This window comes from Leptonychotes weddellii, chromosome 5 (genome assembly GCF_054177405.1).
Source record: "Leptonychotes weddellii isolate Sample4059 chromosome 5, ASM5417740v2, whole genome shotgun sequence".
NCBI classification, from domain to species: domain Eukaryota; kingdom Metazoa; phylum Chordata; class Mammalia; order Carnivora; family Phocidae; genus Leptonychotes; species Leptonychotes weddellii.
Window position 1 is genome coordinate 20099373 of NC_138373.1, and position 17788 is coordinate 20117160.

The 17788-nt window shown below is 39.9% G+C and overlaps 1 protein-coding gene across 3 annotated transcripts in view; it reads right to left on the reverse strand.

Annotated features, from left to right (window-relative positions):
- METTL9 (methyltransferase 9, His-X-His N1(pi)-histidine) overlaps window positions 1-17788 on the reverse strand; it is a 51032-nt gene that overhangs the window by 18989 nt on the left and 14255 nt on the right. For all 3 annotated transcript variants that reach the window (XM_031025336.2, XM_006730803.2, XM_006730802.2), the window contains exons 3-4: window positions 15588-15797; window positions 8021-8205 (exon numbers count right to left, since the gene is read on the reverse strand). In XM_031025336.2, coding sequence (XP_030881196.1) covers window positions 8021-8205; window positions 15588-15797 — 395 coding nt within the window. The remainder of the gene's footprint in view (window positions 1-8020; window positions 8206-15587; window positions 15798-17788) is intronic.

Sequence of the window (17788 nt, forward strand, 5' to 3'; positions counted from 1 at the left end):
GAGGGGAATTCTGTTTTTAAAACCCAGAATTTTAAAATTTTTAAAGATCTCTATGAAAATGTTTTGCAATGATGACCTGAATCAGTGGTCTCCAACACGTGTTATCACATGTTCCAGGAAAAAATGGCAAGAGGAGAGAGGGGGGAGCGTGTGTTTGTGTACACACGTGTGTGAGCGCCTATGCTGTGCATTTGTGTGTGCTGGGCATAGTGTGTGTGTACATGTATGTGTGTAAACTAAACAACTGGCATAAAAAGTCATAGACATAGAAATGTTAATGTTTTCTTCCTATAACCCAAAATAAACGGTCTTGTGTTCTCCTGGGTGTATGGCCCTACTTCGAGACTGCTGGCTTGGATGAAATAAGTGAATTTCTAAGCTAGACAGCAAAAAAAGGGTAAGCACTAACTATCCAGGTAAATAGAATGTGTTAGATTAGATCATTTACTTTTCATTTCTGGGAGTCATTACATTTTGGTACTCCCAAGGCTGAAAATACACTGTTCTTTGTGTAACTTAACTAGCAGACAAAATCCCTAAGATAAATTAGTATTTGATTTAGAATAAGCCTTACCCAATGCAACAAGGACTGTGTTTCCAAGATTGCTGTTCAAGCTGAAATTGGGATATACTCTCCTTTGGGAAAGTAGTTACATTCCCTTACATCATATATATCAGTTATTGATGTATATATTAATATTCATTCTTTTATTCATCCATCTAGCCAACAACATCTACGGGGTACTAGACTATTATCCAGTCAAGGGCCTTTCTTTCATGCCACCCTTGGGCCACAATGACCTTGTCCTTCCCTAATCCCACCTTGTTCACACTCTTCATGCTTTTGCATATGCTGTTCCCTCTGCCTGGTAAAATGCTTCTCAGGTACAAACATAGCTCAACTGTCACCTCCTACATGAAACCTTCCATAACCTCCTAGCAGTTAATGGGTCTTTCATTCTCGAAACCCATAGTACTTTGTCATATTTCTTATCAGACTATCCTGCCATTGTCTGCTTACATCTATCTTCTGTATGATTCTCTAAATATCTTAAGACTAGAAGCAGGTTTGTCATTATCTTTGTATTTCCACTGCCTAGCTTTGCCTGGTCAAAACTAGGCACTCCAATGCATTTATATGAATACAAATGAACACTGTTTCTATAGAAAAATATTTTTTCAGCATGTCAACTGAGATCTGAAGCACACTTCACTCCCTAGCCATCGACCCTCACCCCTCACTGTAAGCAGAATCCCTGGCAGTATTAATTTCCCTACTAGCTGAGCATCCAGAATTTTCACTGGAAAAAATTAAGCTATAGCTTTCTGTTTAAATTAGAGTTTCCCATGACAATGAGAAGAGAATAATACTGAAACTACTCCCAACAAGAGGGAAACAACAAAGACGTGGTTCTAGTGTCTTCACACCCTACCCTCTAGACAAGAGCACTTAAACCATATACCGAAAGATGTTAGCAGGATTTTCAGAATAAGTAATTTCTTTTTCTCTGCTACATAAGACCCGAGTGAATCGGAGACCCCTGGCTCACAGGTACAGGGTGAAGATTCTGGGGGGGTCAAGTCACATAAACCAATGGAGAGTGTACGTTTGGAGACAAAGTTGCGATGCCTAATGAAGTCATCAAATTATGATGATTACTGTGAAAAGAGTGAAGTCTCAAACAGACCTGAAGGACACTGAGAAATATTTCAAACTGAAGGACTGTGAACAAATAGGATCAATAAAGCCACAAACAAAAACGAAGTAACAGGACAGAATGGGATGACCTATATCTAACACGTATTAAATATCAACACTGAGACAGACACGGTAGGGCACTCTCCTATACATTAGATTCTTTAATACTCAGGACAAACCTTGAGGTAAGGATTAGCCCCACTCTTAGAGATGAAACACTAACCTTAACAAGAGGCCCACGTTTCAAACAGGGCCAGCCCTCAAAGCCCAAGCTCTTTCCATGCAATAGTCCTATCAGAGTCTTGCTTATTTCTATTTAGACTTACGGGAGTTTTAAGACTTAATATGCCTAATTTAACCAGAACAATGACCCTAGAACAAAGTAAGGAAGTTGCCAAAGTCTACCTCTCAACAGGCACAGGTCTCGCTGGTTTCCCAGGTGAATTCTACCAAACTTTCCAAGAACAGAGAGCCACATGCAATTTAAATTGTTCCAGCGCATGGAGAAAAAAATTCCAAATTATTTTTTACAAAGCCAGCAGAACACTGATACCAAAACATGACAAAGATAACATCCTCCAAATAAAGATCAGATATAAATCAATTATTATTCATTAATATCTTGCTAATACATTTATTCAGAATTTTTGTAAATACACTCTAGCAATGCGTTACAAGAAGACTATCCCATCTAAGCCCAGAAATGCAAGGGTGGATACACAGTATACAAGTACTATTAATTTAACAAGTCAAAGGAGAAAAAACAGAATGACTATCTCCACAGATATTGAATATACAGGTAACAAAGTTCAACAGCGATTCCTGACTTTGTAAGCTCTTAATGAAACAAGATTTAAAAGAATATGTATTTCAAGCCAAACAACAGCAATCTCAAGCCAAAAGACAGCATCATATTTAAAGTAGAAATATTCTCATTAAAGTAAAAAACAGGACAAAAATGCCTACCATTTTTAAAAACATTTTCTGGAATTAACTACCAATTCACATGGGCAAAAAAAGTTTAAATATGAAAAGTAAGTAGCAAAACCATTTGCAGATCAAGGAAACACAAGAGAATCAATACAGAAGCTACTGGAGACAATAAAACAATTTAAAAATATAAATGATTACAAAATTAGTATATACTCACAAAATCAATTGCTTGGGTATGTACACCTACCATTCATTCTAAAATATGATGAAAGAGCCGTCTGCAACAACATGGATGAAACTGGAGGACATTATGCTAAGTGAAACAAGCCAGACATAGAAAGATAAACACTCCATGATCTCACTCATAGGTGGAATCTAAACAAGTCAAACTCGTAGAACCAGACCGTAGAGTGGTGACTGCCTGGGGCTGGACAGTGGGGAAAATAGGGAGACATTGGTCAAAGGGCACAAACTTCCAGTGACGAATAAGTTCTGGGGATCTAATGTACAGTATGATGACTACATTTAATAATACTATACTGTATACCTGAAGTTTATTAAAAGAATAGATCTTACTTAAGTGTTATATCACACACAAAAAAGAGTAACTATGTGAGGTGGATGCATTCATTAGACTGTAGTAATAACTTCACAACGTATACGTACATTAATCATCACGCTGTGCACCTTAAATACATATAATTTTTGTCAATTTCCCAAAAGCTGGGAAAAAGTTTGAAAGTTAAAAAAATGATAGAAGAAAATTTTCTATTTAACAATATCCCACCCACAAACACACCATTAGAATAAATCCAAAAAAAACTGTGTAGGACCTTTATGAAGAAAATTTTGTTACTAAAGATAAAGAATTGAATAAAATGAAAGGCACATCCTATTGTTAGCTAGGAAGACTCAATATTCCCTAAATTAATCTATAAATTAACTAGTGCTAAACCAGTGCTACAGTTGATCTGTTAAATAAAATAAGCCAACAAAAATCTGCAAAGGAACTGTGAGAAGGGGGCTGGTGCTCTGACATGAAAATGTATGCTAAGTTACAGTAATGAAAACAGTTTGGTATTGGCACACACCGGAGGGTGAATCTTAATAAAACCAAACCCATTCGGGACTTCAGTATATGATAAAGGTAGCATTTCAAAGCACTGCAGAAAAGATGATTATTCCATAAACAGGGTTAAGATCCCAGGCTAGCTATCTGGAAAACTGTCTTTCACAAGCACTTCCACCTCTAGAAATGGATCACACAGATAACCTTAGACCTAACTTCCTTCAGGTGTTTGTTTTTATATATTTTTTAAGATTTTATGTATTTGACAGAGAGCTTGTGCTCTCTCTCGTTTGCTCTGTCTCAAATAATAAAATCTTTAAAAAATAAATAAAAAATAAAAATAAAATTACAGCACCCAAACCCAACCCCCAATTCCAGATGCCCCTTTCTTGCTTTTATAGTTCATTTTCTCTGTAACATTTATCACCAACAGCATGCCATTTGTTTCCTGTCTTCCTCACTAGAAATAAGCTCCATGAGGGCAAGACTATCTGCGTGTTTTCCACTTGCTCTATCTCCAGCACCTAGGCACTCAGTAAATACTTTTTTAAATGAATGAAGATAATCCGTCGCATAAGAGTACCAATTCCCTTCCACATTCATTGCAAGCCCAGCCCAACAGTGTAAATATGCTCAGGGCAGAGGGCTCCCTCCAGACCCAGAGAGTGCACCATGACTATCCCAGACCCCTCACCAGTTGCTGGCTGGGTAGGAACATGTGCCCCTATCCTTGACAATGGGCCCTAAAGTGATGGGGAGATTTCTGGGGAAGGTTTCCCTCACTAATGAAAAAAAAAAATGATGTTTGGGGAAGAATCGTCCTCTCTTTTCAAGATTTTTTTTCCGGGGGCGGGGGGGTTAGGGGGGCACAGAGGGAATGGGAAAGAGAGAATCTTAAGCAGGCTCCACACACAGCGCAGAGCCCGACGTGGGGCTCCAACCTTGAGATCATGACCTGAGTGGAAATCAAGAGTCAGATGCTTAACTGACTGAGCCACCCTTCTGCCCCCTCTCTTTTCAAGATTTTGTCATGCCTACACATGACATCTGGCACTACATTAGCTATTTTGTAATTCTAAGAGGAATGCCAATACACTGAAGATGGAGAAAAGAAAGCAAGCTCTGAACTTCAACAGAACAGCTGTATAACAGAATTAACCCAACCATAGAATCGCTATCCTAAAATAAACTCTTAATTTTTAAAAGCAACTTTTGGTTGTTCCTTGTTTCTTTTTTAAGATTTATTTGTGTGTGTGTGAGAGAGAGAGAGTGAGCGAGAGAGCACGGGGGGGGGGGGGGCGGTGCACGGGGGCAGAGAGAGAGGGAGAGAGTCTTAGGCAGACTCCACACTGGTAGGAGCCCAACATGAGCCGAAACCAAGTGTTGGCCGGCCACCCAGCACCCAGCTCCTTCTGTTTCTTAAAGCAGAAAGCAACCTAAAACATACTTACACATGTGCAAAGACCTGCCTAAGACTGTTCATTTCACTATTATTTATAAAGCAAACTGGTGATACCTAAAAGTACATGAACAGGGGCTTCATCAAGTAAAGTTATACATCCAGTGGGGTGCTGGTAAATGTTTACCAACCACCTTGGAGAGGGGAGAGGCTATTGTAGTGTTTGCCAATTTCCAAGATTTAAGTGCTCCCACCACTGACCATACAATGGTCAGTTTCAAGAACAGTCATGTTCAATGACCAGTTCACTAACTTCACGACAATATAATAATCAGCTCTCATGAGCCAGTAAAACCAGCTCCAGCATACCACTGCTTATATCCAGGTGATGATGTAGGTACATATGAGCTGATAAGGAAAATTTTCTAGATACACTTAAGTGGAAAAAGGCAACCAAAGGATTTACAATGGGATTTAACTATATAATCATTCTTTTCACGTGCACACAGAATTATATTTGCATAGACTATCTTAAGAAGAATATTCAAGAGACCTGAACAAGACTGTGGAACTGGAATGGATGAGAAAATTTTCATGTATACCCTCCTGCTAGCAGCTTGAACTCTTTTTACCGTGAACTGCATTTTTTATAAAAATTAGTTTTAAAAAAATTAAACATTTAATGACCCCTAACCAAAACTGGGTCAGTAAACCAAATAAACTGAAATTGAAATTAGAAAGAACACATTTTACATTTTTTTCCAACTTAACCTAAGTAACAAAATTGCTGTGGTTTGATTTAAAGACAAATCCAAGAATTATAAAAAAATCATTTCATCTACAATTGCTTTTTGTTAAAAACTAGACTGAGCCAAGCAGGCAGGCCAAGCATACTCCTATATTCTTAAAACAGCCCAGTATTTATGAACTCACACGGCAAGGTCACTATGCAGTTCACAGTCCTCACACCGTGTCACATGGAAATCATCAGGATCTAATTAGTGACTTAGAGAAAGGAAGCAATAATAGAGTGCTGTGGAGCAATCTGCAAAATGTATAGGTCACTAAAGGTCACCCACAGCAACAAAGCTTCTTGTCTCAGGTTTGCTATGTGTCACGTGTCAGACTCCTTGGACTCAACAGGCAACTCTGCGCTATGTGCCCACGATCAAGGAGCTTGTTTTCAGGCCTTGTCCAGTTGGATTTCCTCTCAATTTTTAGTGTGAGCAACACAAGGAAATAAAATTCATGGTTAGATTGATGTTTCTTCCCCTGCTCTTCCACCTCCTGCTATGCCAGGAAATAGCACTCAAATTCTATCATGTGGTTGCCCAATAGGACACAGGAAACTGGGACCTTACAACCTGAGGACTAGTGATTGCAATACAGAGACGGAGCGGAGACTTAATTACACAGTGAACAGCACTGAAAAAAGGTCAGGTTGCTGAATTATCAAGGACATTTACACCGGGCGTGGTGGCACGTGCCTGTAGTCCCAGCTACTCGGGAGGCTGGGGCAGGAGGATCGCGTGAGCCCAGGAGTTCTGGGCTGTAGTGCGCTATGCCGATTGGGTGTCCGCACTAAGTTCGGCATCAATATGGTGACCTCCCGGGAGCGGGGGACCACCAGGTTGCCTAAGGAGGGGTGAACCGGCCCAGGTCAGAAACGGAGCAGGTCAAAACTCCCGTGCTGATCAAGGACATTTACTAGGGTTTTCACTGTAGTGTACACACACACACACACACACACACACACACACACACTCTCTTAAAGGATGTTTTCTTTACCATGACAAGTGATCCTACACCAGGAATGTAAAAATGGAGAAGTCAGATGGGGGAGGGACTATCAGGTCTACCTGCACTCTTTCCCACTCTCCTATATCTAAAGAATTCTCCATTTCCCCCATCATCAACATAAATCTAAAATCATTTGGCCAATGTTAAAGCAAGCATTTAATCTGAACGGACTATGACCTGAGGGGGGGAAATAAGGAGAAAAAGAAATGAAGGAACAAGTGAGTGGCAATGATTTACATTGGATTTCATTATTAATTCCCTAAGACAGATTTTCACAGACATTTGATAACTACAACACTTGCAAAATAGTAATGGATTTCTTAAAAATGTCTGCAAGCTCTTGGAGCTTTTGAATCCAAGGCTGAACTAGGCAGTAAAATGGGAAAACTAAAGATTTTAAAATATTAACATGTATTACTTACATAATAAATAATTTTTGTATTACTGCACATTAACTTATGAAAATGCAAAGGAGACGCTTAAAGCTGAAACTTTCAACATGACCTGAAATGCAAACCGTGTTAGCTAAAACCATGAGTTAATGTGGCTACAACCAGGTCACAGTAAATATGAAGTCCTATGAAATCAAACTATTTCTTTTAATATATTCTTCATTCAGTATTACTGAAGAGCAAGACTATGCAATCACAAAACCAAATGTCACACAAAGAAATGATACATGCTGGAACACAAATGGTCTTCAGAAGGGTAAAAAAGATAACAGCATTTATCATTTTGAGAGTCTGGAACAAGAGATGTAACGTACAAATCAGCTATGACATTCAGCAATATATACAGGTAAATTAAAAGGCATCACTTTGTTCTTGACTCAGCTTATAAGCTAATAAACAAATGGTTTAGGCTCGATTTCAGAGCAGAAAATATGGACACATTTCAGGTTTTCAATTTCAAGCGGGCAGACCCAGCTGAGTACTCACTATTACCACTGCAAAGGGAGTACCAGAATTCTACAAAATCCGCATTAAGATGAGCACTAACCAAGGTGATATTTTACATGAGTTAACCATATTCCTTTAAATTCTAGGCTATTCTAGGAAAACAGAATCACAAACACTAATAAATCTCTATGCTGGGTAAGAGGCGACCTGACCACACTTACCGTTTTCCACATAGGGATGAAAGGGTAAAACCAGGGCGAGGATGACCCTGCCTCTAGTTGGCTCCAAGACACTTCTGATATCTTTTAACAAAGTCAGGGGCTGATCACAGCGGTCCAGCAAATTCAAGCAGCTGATGACATCATACTGGAACCCTGTATTCTGCCATTCGTTTATACCAAGCACTCTGAAAACATCAGAAAGAACCTGATTGATACAAACCCGCTTAAAGACATCTTTAAGAATAACTGACATGCCAGTAGAGGCTCTAACTTTATCTTCTAAATCAAAGTAAATGCAAGATCATTCACTTATCATTTATATTTGCAGTAATAAAATGGCCAGGCAAAGAAAAACAGCAACCCTATTCCTTTAAATTTAGCATTTCACCTATTTCCAAATCTAAAAATATATACTTCCTTTAAAAGAACTAATCATGTTTAATACCATATGAAGATATAAAGTGATAAAAATGGTTATAGCTAGGCCACCAAATTCCTTTTTTTTTACCTAAAAACATTTCATTCATTTAAAACTACCTCTTTTGAACTTTAAGCAAAATACAAGAAGTCACCTTTTCTTTTAGTAACTCAACTAGTTGCTGAGATCCAGGGAACTGTGAGTTAGTAATTCTAAGCTTAGAAATCAAGGTTAGTAGGGATGCCTGGGTGGCTCAGTCAGTCGAGCATCAAACTCTTGGTTTTGGCTCAGGTCGTGATCTCATGAGCCATGATCACGAGTCGTGATCTGATGGGTCATAGGATCGAGCTCTACATCAGGCTCTGTGCTCAGCCACAGGGTAGGGGGATCTGCTTGAAGGATTCTCTCCCTCTGCCTCTCCCCTCCCCCCCACCCTCCCTCTCTTTCTAAAATGGATAAATAAATCTTTTGAAATAGGCCATCAAATTCTTGAACATCAAACGAACAAAAAACCCTACTTTCTACATCCATTGGAATTTAACCATAAAATACATCAGATATTCATGTTTTCTATTCCTGGGGTCCCTCCTATTTTTAAGAATGGCTGGGGGTGGTATAAGATAATTTCCATTTACAACCTATGGCCTTTTGAGCACATCTCTGTTCCCAGGAGACAGATGCCATCTCAGACTTAGAATCTTCATATCTGAATAACTATATAGAAAATGATAAAGCACAGGACATCCTATTAAAACTTACATGTAAGGGAAGAGCACAGTTAACACACCACTCTCAGCCCTCAGTCTCTCGATCTCACCCTCCCTCTCTCTCTCAGAACATTTCTAAGTCCTTTACAATGTTTTATCCACCGAGAGAAGGAATTCTCTTATCAAGAGTCTTTGTTAGCCACACGATTAAGGCAATTCTGTACATTACTCACTCCTGCTTGGTTATGACAATCAGAATGTGGCATGTGAGGCATGTTACGATGAGGGGGAGGGGGAAGGAAACAGGAGAGAGAATCTTTGGTAAACAAGTCTCTGATAATGCTAAGCAGATACAGCACAATTATCTTAGAAAATTCAAAAAGTATAATGAGGGCTGTTTTAGAAAACTCATTAGCATAGTGATATTTGAGAGCATTTTCGAATAGTAGAATAAAAGGAGCACAAACCACTCAGCTGCATCTTCTTTTCAGTCTAGATTTTTTTTTTTTAAGATTCTATGTATTTATTTGACAGAGAGAGAGCACAAGCAGGCAGAGGAGCAGGTAGAGGGAGAGGGAGAAGCAGGCTCCCCACCGAGCAAGGAGCCTGATGCGGGGCTCGATCCCAGGACACTGGGATCATGACCTGAGCCAAAGGCAGACGCTTAACCAACTGAGCCACCCAGGCACCCCTAGATTTTTTTTTTTTTTTTAAATAACCAAAGCCTCCTCCAAAACAACACTCTAACGAACTTCAAGGGACTAGTCAGGTTCCCTTGTTGCTTGAATTAAGTGGGGCATTAGGGCTCCAAACTCACTTTGTTGTACTGAACTTGTAACTGCAATGATGATTTTATTTATTTATTTTTTTTAAAGATCTTATTTATTTGACAGAGAGAGACACAATGAGAGAAGGAACACAAACAGGGGCAGAGGGAGAGGGAGAAGCAGGCCTCCCGCTGAGCAGGGAACTCCATGCAGGGCTCGATCCCAGAACCCTGGGATCATGACCAGAGCCAAAGGCAGACGCCTAACATCTGAGCCACCCAGGCACCCCATGCAGTGATGATTTTAGAAACTAGATGTAGCTCATTCAAACTATAAAGATCCTACTTTTGGCATACAAATACTATCAATTCCCATTTTATTTTTTATTATTTATTTAAAGATTTTTATTTATTTGACAGAGACAGAGAGAGAACATAAGCAGGGGGGAGCAGGAGAGGGAGAAACAGGCTCCTGGCTGAGCAAGGAGCCCGATGCGGGGCTCAATCCCAGGACCCCAGGATCATGACCTGATCTGAAGGCAGTCACTTAACCAACGGAGCCACCCAGGCGCCCCTCAATTCCCATTTTAAAAACCGAGATGAACCATTAAAAAGGACTATTCGTATATTAATACCTTAGTCAAACAGCCTATTTAAATTCATAAATTGCAAAAACAAATTATATACTTGATTTAAAACAAAACAAAAAGTCTTAGGCCCATCTATAAGGAAGCAGAAGCCAAGCATTATCATCATGTTTTAATCTAGAATAATCTCACAAAATCCATCTCTGAATTACCTGCAGATTTTGAAAGAAAGACATGCTCCTAACAGAAAATTAAGGCTTTAACACAGGGACAGTGACAGCTACATGTTTAGAAGCCCAACTTCATCTTTACTTCTGTTTGGTGATTTTTCACTTATAAACTCAGTTCCACCAATGAAGACAAATGTATTGGCTCCACTCAAACTGCATGTTAGCCCAGGAATAAGACACATGGTGAAGACTTCCTCATGAGAACAGTGGAAGAAGTGACTTGTCCAAATCACACTGCAAGTCACCCGCAGAGTAAAACTGACAACTGGGAAACTCTCCTAGTGCATGCGCTCTTCAGGTCAATGAACCCGCTCTCCCCAGATAAGGTGAGAAAGAGCCTGACAATGGGTCTGTGAATGAATGCCATCAGGGTGGTGGGTCGAGAGTGAAGAGCAGTCTCCAACATCTTTTCATTAAAAAGAGAAAATAAAGAGGATGTTAACATGAGAAACAGAATTCTTAACTACAATATTTTCTTTTCAAGAAAGATCCCAAACCTCCAGATAATGGATTAAAGTCAGGCATCTTTCAAATTTACATTAAAGATCTGTTCTCTGGTGTTAAAAATGTACATACAATTCCTTTTTGATTACCCACGTGTGAACGGTCTATGTGAATTTAACTCTAAACCCACCCCCCTCACAGCTCAGCATCTTCCCACACCTGTATTTCCTCCACCATCTACTAACTTCCCTTCAGATCACCTAAACTAATTTTGCCACTAACTTTTGGTGAAGCAGACCAAGAAAGGAAAACATGCTGCCAAAATTTTTCCCTGCCACAGAATCATTTTTTTTTTATGTACTGTCACTTGAATTGTGGAACTGTTCAACGGTGCACACAATCAAAAATTAACTGTATAATCCTTTCCTTTGTATATTAATACCTTAGTATTACAAACAGCCTATTTAAATTCATAAATTGCAAAAACCTGTTTTGGCTTTTGCAAAACAGGTTATTTCTAACCTTGGAATTATTATTTTCTTTTTTTTTTTTTTAAAGATTTTATTTATTTATTTGAGAGAGAGAGACACAGTGAGAGAGGGAACACGAGCAGGGGGAGTGGGAGAGGGAGAAGCAGGCTTCCTGCGGAGCAGGGAGACCGATGCGGGGCTCGATCCCAGGACCCTGGGATCATGACCTGAGCCGAAGGCAGACGCTTAACCGGCTGAGCCACCCAGGCGCCCGGAATTATTATTTTCAAGAAAACAAGTTAAAGTAATAGCTTACCTTCCAGGAGGATTTAAAATACATATGTATATTATATATATGTATGCATATATTTTATATATATATTTATTTATATATATATTTAAAGATTTTATTTATTTGTCAGAGAGAGAGAGAGAGAGAACACAAGCAGGGGGAGTGGCAGGCAGAGGGAGAGGGAGAAGCAGGCTCCCCACCAAGCAAGGAGCCCACCTAGCAAGATTGATGTGGGGCTCAACCCCAAGGCCCCGGGATCATGATCTGAGCCGAAGGCAGATGCTTAACCGACTGAGCCATGCAGGCATCCAGAATTTAAAATATATTTTACAGCAGTGACAAAGCAATCAATATTTTGATAAATTCTAAATAAAAAGCAAAACACCAACAGTATAAAGAAAAATTATTGTTTTGTTTTAAAAATCAAAGCCATATCCTTAAGTTCTACAATTGGGTTTTCTGGCATAAATAATGATATCTTAGCAACACAGAGGAAAAACCCGGCTGTCTTCTGTGTATTATTTCAAAAATGATATCTAGAACCTTTATTAAAAAATCAGTTTTTCATGAACTCAGACATTGAAGAGAAACAAAAAATAGCTAGCTCCCAAGCCAAAAAACAAGGTATTAAGCTACAAGTCTGCCCTGCCATCATGGGTTGAATGAACCACAACCTTAGTAAGATACTACTTCCTCATTAAAATCTCAGATTGTTAAAAAAAAACAAAACCAAAAAACCAAACCTCAGATTGTGCCGAAAAACACCACTTCTGTGAATGTTTTTAATCTTAATAATATGGTGGAGGGAATATCAACCAGCATGAATTTCCTATTTAGGTAAAATTGTGAATAGATTTTGGCATATGTGCTATACATTAGGAAAAAAATTAAACTAAGTATTTTTCATATGGAGGTAAGTTTACTACTAGGTTACACAGCGTGTAAACGCTAGATACAATGAATTATTAATTCAAACGTCTAAGTTTCACTGATAATTCCATTCAGGCATTTAGTCTCAAAAAGGGCTTCAAAGACAAGCAAGGAACGAAAGGGGCAGGAGTGGGTAGGAGGGGAATGAAGACGTTTCAAACACCTTCCTCCCCATTCGCACTTTCAAAACATTTTTTTTTTTAAGTGGGAGGAGAGCACCAGATTAGGAATTAGGCATGATTTAAGCCATTGTTAAAACGAAGGCCAAAACATTCCAAGTTTTGAAATGATACATTAATTTTTTCTTTTTTTTTTTTAAGATTTTATTTATTTATTTGACAGAGAGAGACAAAGTGGGAGAAGGAACACAAGCAGGGGGAGTGCGAGAGGGAAAAGCAGGCTTCCCAGGGAGCAGGGAGCCCGATGCGGGGCTTGATCCCAGGACCCTGGGATCATGACCTGAGCCGAAGGCAGACGCTTAACGACTGAGCCACTGAGGTGCCCCTGATGCATTAATGTCTAAGTGAAGAAATTACTTCAGTTATTACCACACAGGCCCTCCAGGATCTAACCTAAGACAGACTGCTGGAGCCAAAGGGGATCTTACAAATCACGGAGTTCAACTTCACGCAGATAGAAGTCTCCTATAATAGCATCCCTAACAGCTATTTAAACACGGAGAGTGGCAAGGACTTGGATGCTCAAGCTGTTAGGAAGGTAAATGTCCCTAAACTCTACCTCAACTTCCGAGAGCTAGCTGTGCATGATTATACCAAAAACAACACTTACTCTCTTTCCATATAAAACCCCATTACATTTGTTGATTGTAACCTTCCCCCCCACCCCCTTCCGACTTGGTTTTTTCTTCAAGCTAAAAATTTCCATATTTTGCCAAAGTTCAATCCAGTCCTGCTCCAAGAGCTACACCAATGCTCAGTCTCTAGGGTTAGTGTGTATGAGCAGAAACTTAGGTGGACAGGAAAGTGAGTGCATAATTCTTCTTTCCCTTTTTTGTAAGGCTCAGCCTGGCTTCCAAAATATCAGGGGAGGAAGCAGGCCCTATTCTCACCTCCCACATTCAGTACCCAGCACCTTCTTCTCCCATTCAGTAGAATCCATACTGAATAAAGAACACCTTCTTCCTAAGTCTTTCAAGCAAGAGATGGTCTTATTATTTTTTTAAAAAGATTTTATTTATTCATTTGAAAGAGAGAGATGCAGGGCGCCTGGGTGGCTCAGTTGGTTAAGCGACTGCCTTCGGCTCAGGTCATGATCCTGGAGTCCCTGGATCGAGTCCCGCATCGGGCTCCCTGCTCGGCAGGGAGTCTGCTTCTCCCTCTGACCCTCCCCCCTCTCATGTGCTTGCTCTCTCTCATTCTCTCTCTCTCAAATAAATAAATAAAATCTTTAAAAAGAAAAAAAAAAAAGAAAGAGAGAGATGCAGCAAGAGAGGGAACACAAGCAGGGGAAGTGGCAGAGGGAGAAGCAGGCTTCCCACCGAGCAGGGAGCCTGACGGGAGCCCGACGCGGGGCTTGACCCCAAGACCCTGGGAACATGACCTGAGCTGAAGGGAGACACTTAACAACTGAGCCACCCAGGCGCCCCTGGAGATGGCCTTAAAACCAAGATTTGACACTTCATGGCCATCAGGATGGCTATTACCAAAAAAATAAATAACAAGTATTGAAGAGGATGCAGAGAAACTGAAAAACTTGTACACTGCTGGTGGGATGTAAAATGGTACAGCTGCTGTGGAAAATGGTATGACAATTCCTAAAAAAATTAAACACAGTCTTACCATATAATCCAGCAATTCCACTTCTGAGTATACACCCAGAAGTGAAAGCAGCGACTTGAACAGTTATTTGTACACTCATGTTCACAGAAGCATTATTCACAATAGCTAAAAGGTGGAGGCTACTCAAGTGTCCACTGAGAGATGAATGGATAAGCCAAGTGTGGTATAACCCTACAACGGAGTATCATCCAGCCTTAAAAAGGAAGGAGATTTTGATACATGCCACAACATGGATGAACCTTGAAGACATTATGTTTAGTGAAATAAGCCAGTCACAAGAGGACAAATAATGTTTAATTCCTATTTCAGGTTCCCAGAATTGTCAAATTCGTAGAGACACGGCACAGAACGGTGGTTGCAGGGGCCGGGGAACGGGAGGGGGAGTGATTTGGGGAATAAGTGTTTAATGGGTACAGAGTTTCAGTGGGAAAAACTAAAAGGTTCTAGAGATGGATGGTTGTGATGGTTACACTGCATAAATGTACTTAATACTACAATTAGTGGTTAAAACTGGCTAAAATGGTAAATTCTATGTTATGTAGTTTACCACAGTAAAAAAAATTTTTTTCACTGAAAAACAAAAACAAAAACAAAATCCAGGTTTAAGAATGTAAGCTTCCAATCAGGGAAAAGTCTCTACATCTGCTCTACCTTTACAAGTTGTCCTTCACCTGCCCTTCTCCTTCTACAGTGCTGTCTCCTCTAGTCCAAAATAATACTGACAAGGAAAGACGATTTCTCTCTGTTTCGACTTTACTGTAATACGTAAAGTTTTAAAAAATTTCTAATCACGGAAAATTGTTTGATTCATATCCTTTAAATAATATACTCCTCAAACGCTCGATTTGGCAACACATATACTAAATAAGAAGAAATACATCTAAAACCAAGAAATATACCCCAAACCATGTCTAAAAATTATACCTGTATTTCTTCTTCTGAAGCTGCCATATCATAGTTTCAGACAGCTCAGTGGCATAAATTTCTTCAAAATGAGGGCTCATGATTTTTGTGACTTCTCCATCTCCAGCACCTAAATCAAGAAGTCTATGGGTTTTCCAGTCTGGATTAATTTTTAGCAGTCTCTGAAACTGATCTGGTGAAAACACAAACATTGAGCCTCTTCCTAGCAACCTGGAAAAAAAGGACAAAAATGGAAAAGTCCATGCAAATTAAGCACCCCCACATACATTCAGAGCAACTACAGTAATTCAGCCCCAACTGCCTCCTGAACCTACAAAACGTTTATTTTATGTGATTATACGGTTAAATTATATATTACCTTTTATATGATTTATAGGGTTAAAAGCAAAATTAGTAAAATAAGAAAATACTTCTAGGTATCATTCGGCTCTGAGATTACAATACCCCATAAAGAGTGGGGAAGGGGGAGGAGCAAAAAGTGGAAAGGAAACAGGACGAATGAGAGAGGAAGGGAAAGGAAGAAGAATGGGTAATAAATTAAAAGGTGAATGTGAAGAATTTATGTCAAACTAGGAAGGAGAGATGGATAGAGTAATGTTTTCTGTCACAGGCCAACAGAATCAGACTATAGCACTAGCCAGTAACACTAAGCAGAAAAATCAAACAGGAAAAAAAAGCTGTTACCAAACTAAACAACGGGTGAGGAAAAAAACTGCTTCACTATCATAGATTTTTAAGAGACACTAGAGAAAAGCAGAAGAGTGGTCCCTATTTTATCAGTTAATTTGCATTTAAAAAATAGATTCATACTTCCATCGATTTATATATTACACAATTGTCTGGGTCCTATTATTTCTTAAGATCCTAAAAAAACATTCAAAACCACAGTAATGCCTTTAAAAAAAGAGCTGGAGAGGAGTTAAATGGGGATCAGAGCGCACTCTCGGAACAGCAGCTGTGGCTCAAACCAAGTCTCACGGAAGCATCATGCTGGGGAGCAGAATGCACTCCCTGCTTAGCTCTGCTTTTTTAGTTCTCAAATCCTAGTCTTTCCAGGGCAGGGATTCTCCAACTCCCTTTAAGCGGTAGAACCCTTTCTTGAAATGAAGTGGAGCTAAGAGACGACACAGAATGGTAAATGGAGAGCTGCTGCAGAAATAAGGTTAAGAGCCTTGGAGAAGCTGCCACATCTGGGCCTTTCCCTGCAGCCTGAAGCAGCTCCTGAGGCACTTCCTCTTCAGACCCTGGAACACAGTTTGAAAACCACGGATCTGGGAAATTGCAGGGAAACCTGTACTGTGTACTGCTACTTTCTGGAAAAAACATAAGGTACAACATGTCACATGGTGACTGGAAAGATGCATGCAACCTGGTGCTCCTGGTAAGACCAGTTTTAGGGAAGATTAAAACTGCAGAGTTCATATAACAAACTCCCTCTCTCCTCTTTACCCATTAACGCCTTAGGAGAGTTTAACCATATCTAATAGTGCGTTTGCAGTAAATCTTCTGCCCCACAGAAATGCTGAAAACTAGGGGGCATGGACATCAGAGACTGCTAAACACCATGCTATCCCTTACAGAGAGAAGCGATTTCTTCCAAGACAGTTGTTTTTTTTTTAATCTTCTAGTGGAACAATAGGCTGCAGAAAGCAAATCTGCGAAAAGAGACTGAACTTACTGGAAGAGCTTGACAAAGTTTCCCAAAGAAGCCAGAGTCAGAGCAGGAAGAGGGTACAGGCCGCATGGCCCAGGGGATGCATGTTCCCAAAGTTGGTGCTGACTTGCCACAGGATCAAAAGCAAGTTGCAAAAACAGTTATTTGGCTTAAACTTTCCTAGTTATAAAATAACATGCTTCCCTAGCCAACTTCTTGGGATGTAAGGAACCTTGACGCGATAATCCTAAAACTCTAGAGCTAGAGGTCATCTGAGGTCAGAGCTCAGGAGATCATCTGACTTATCTACATTTAAAAGGCACCAGAGAGAGAAACACTGTCCTATTTTCAAAGATCCTGAGCCACAGAGGCTCCCACAAAAAGATTAAAACTGTCAAATCAAAACTCAAGCCCAGTGTTTCTCATCCAGGACCAACTCTGCCTTCTAGGGGGCAGTGGGACTAGGTGGGGGAGTCTGGGGTAGTAGGTGGGAGTAGGTGGGGGAGTCTGGGGTAGTCCCAATGGCTTGGGAATGCTATCAGTTAGT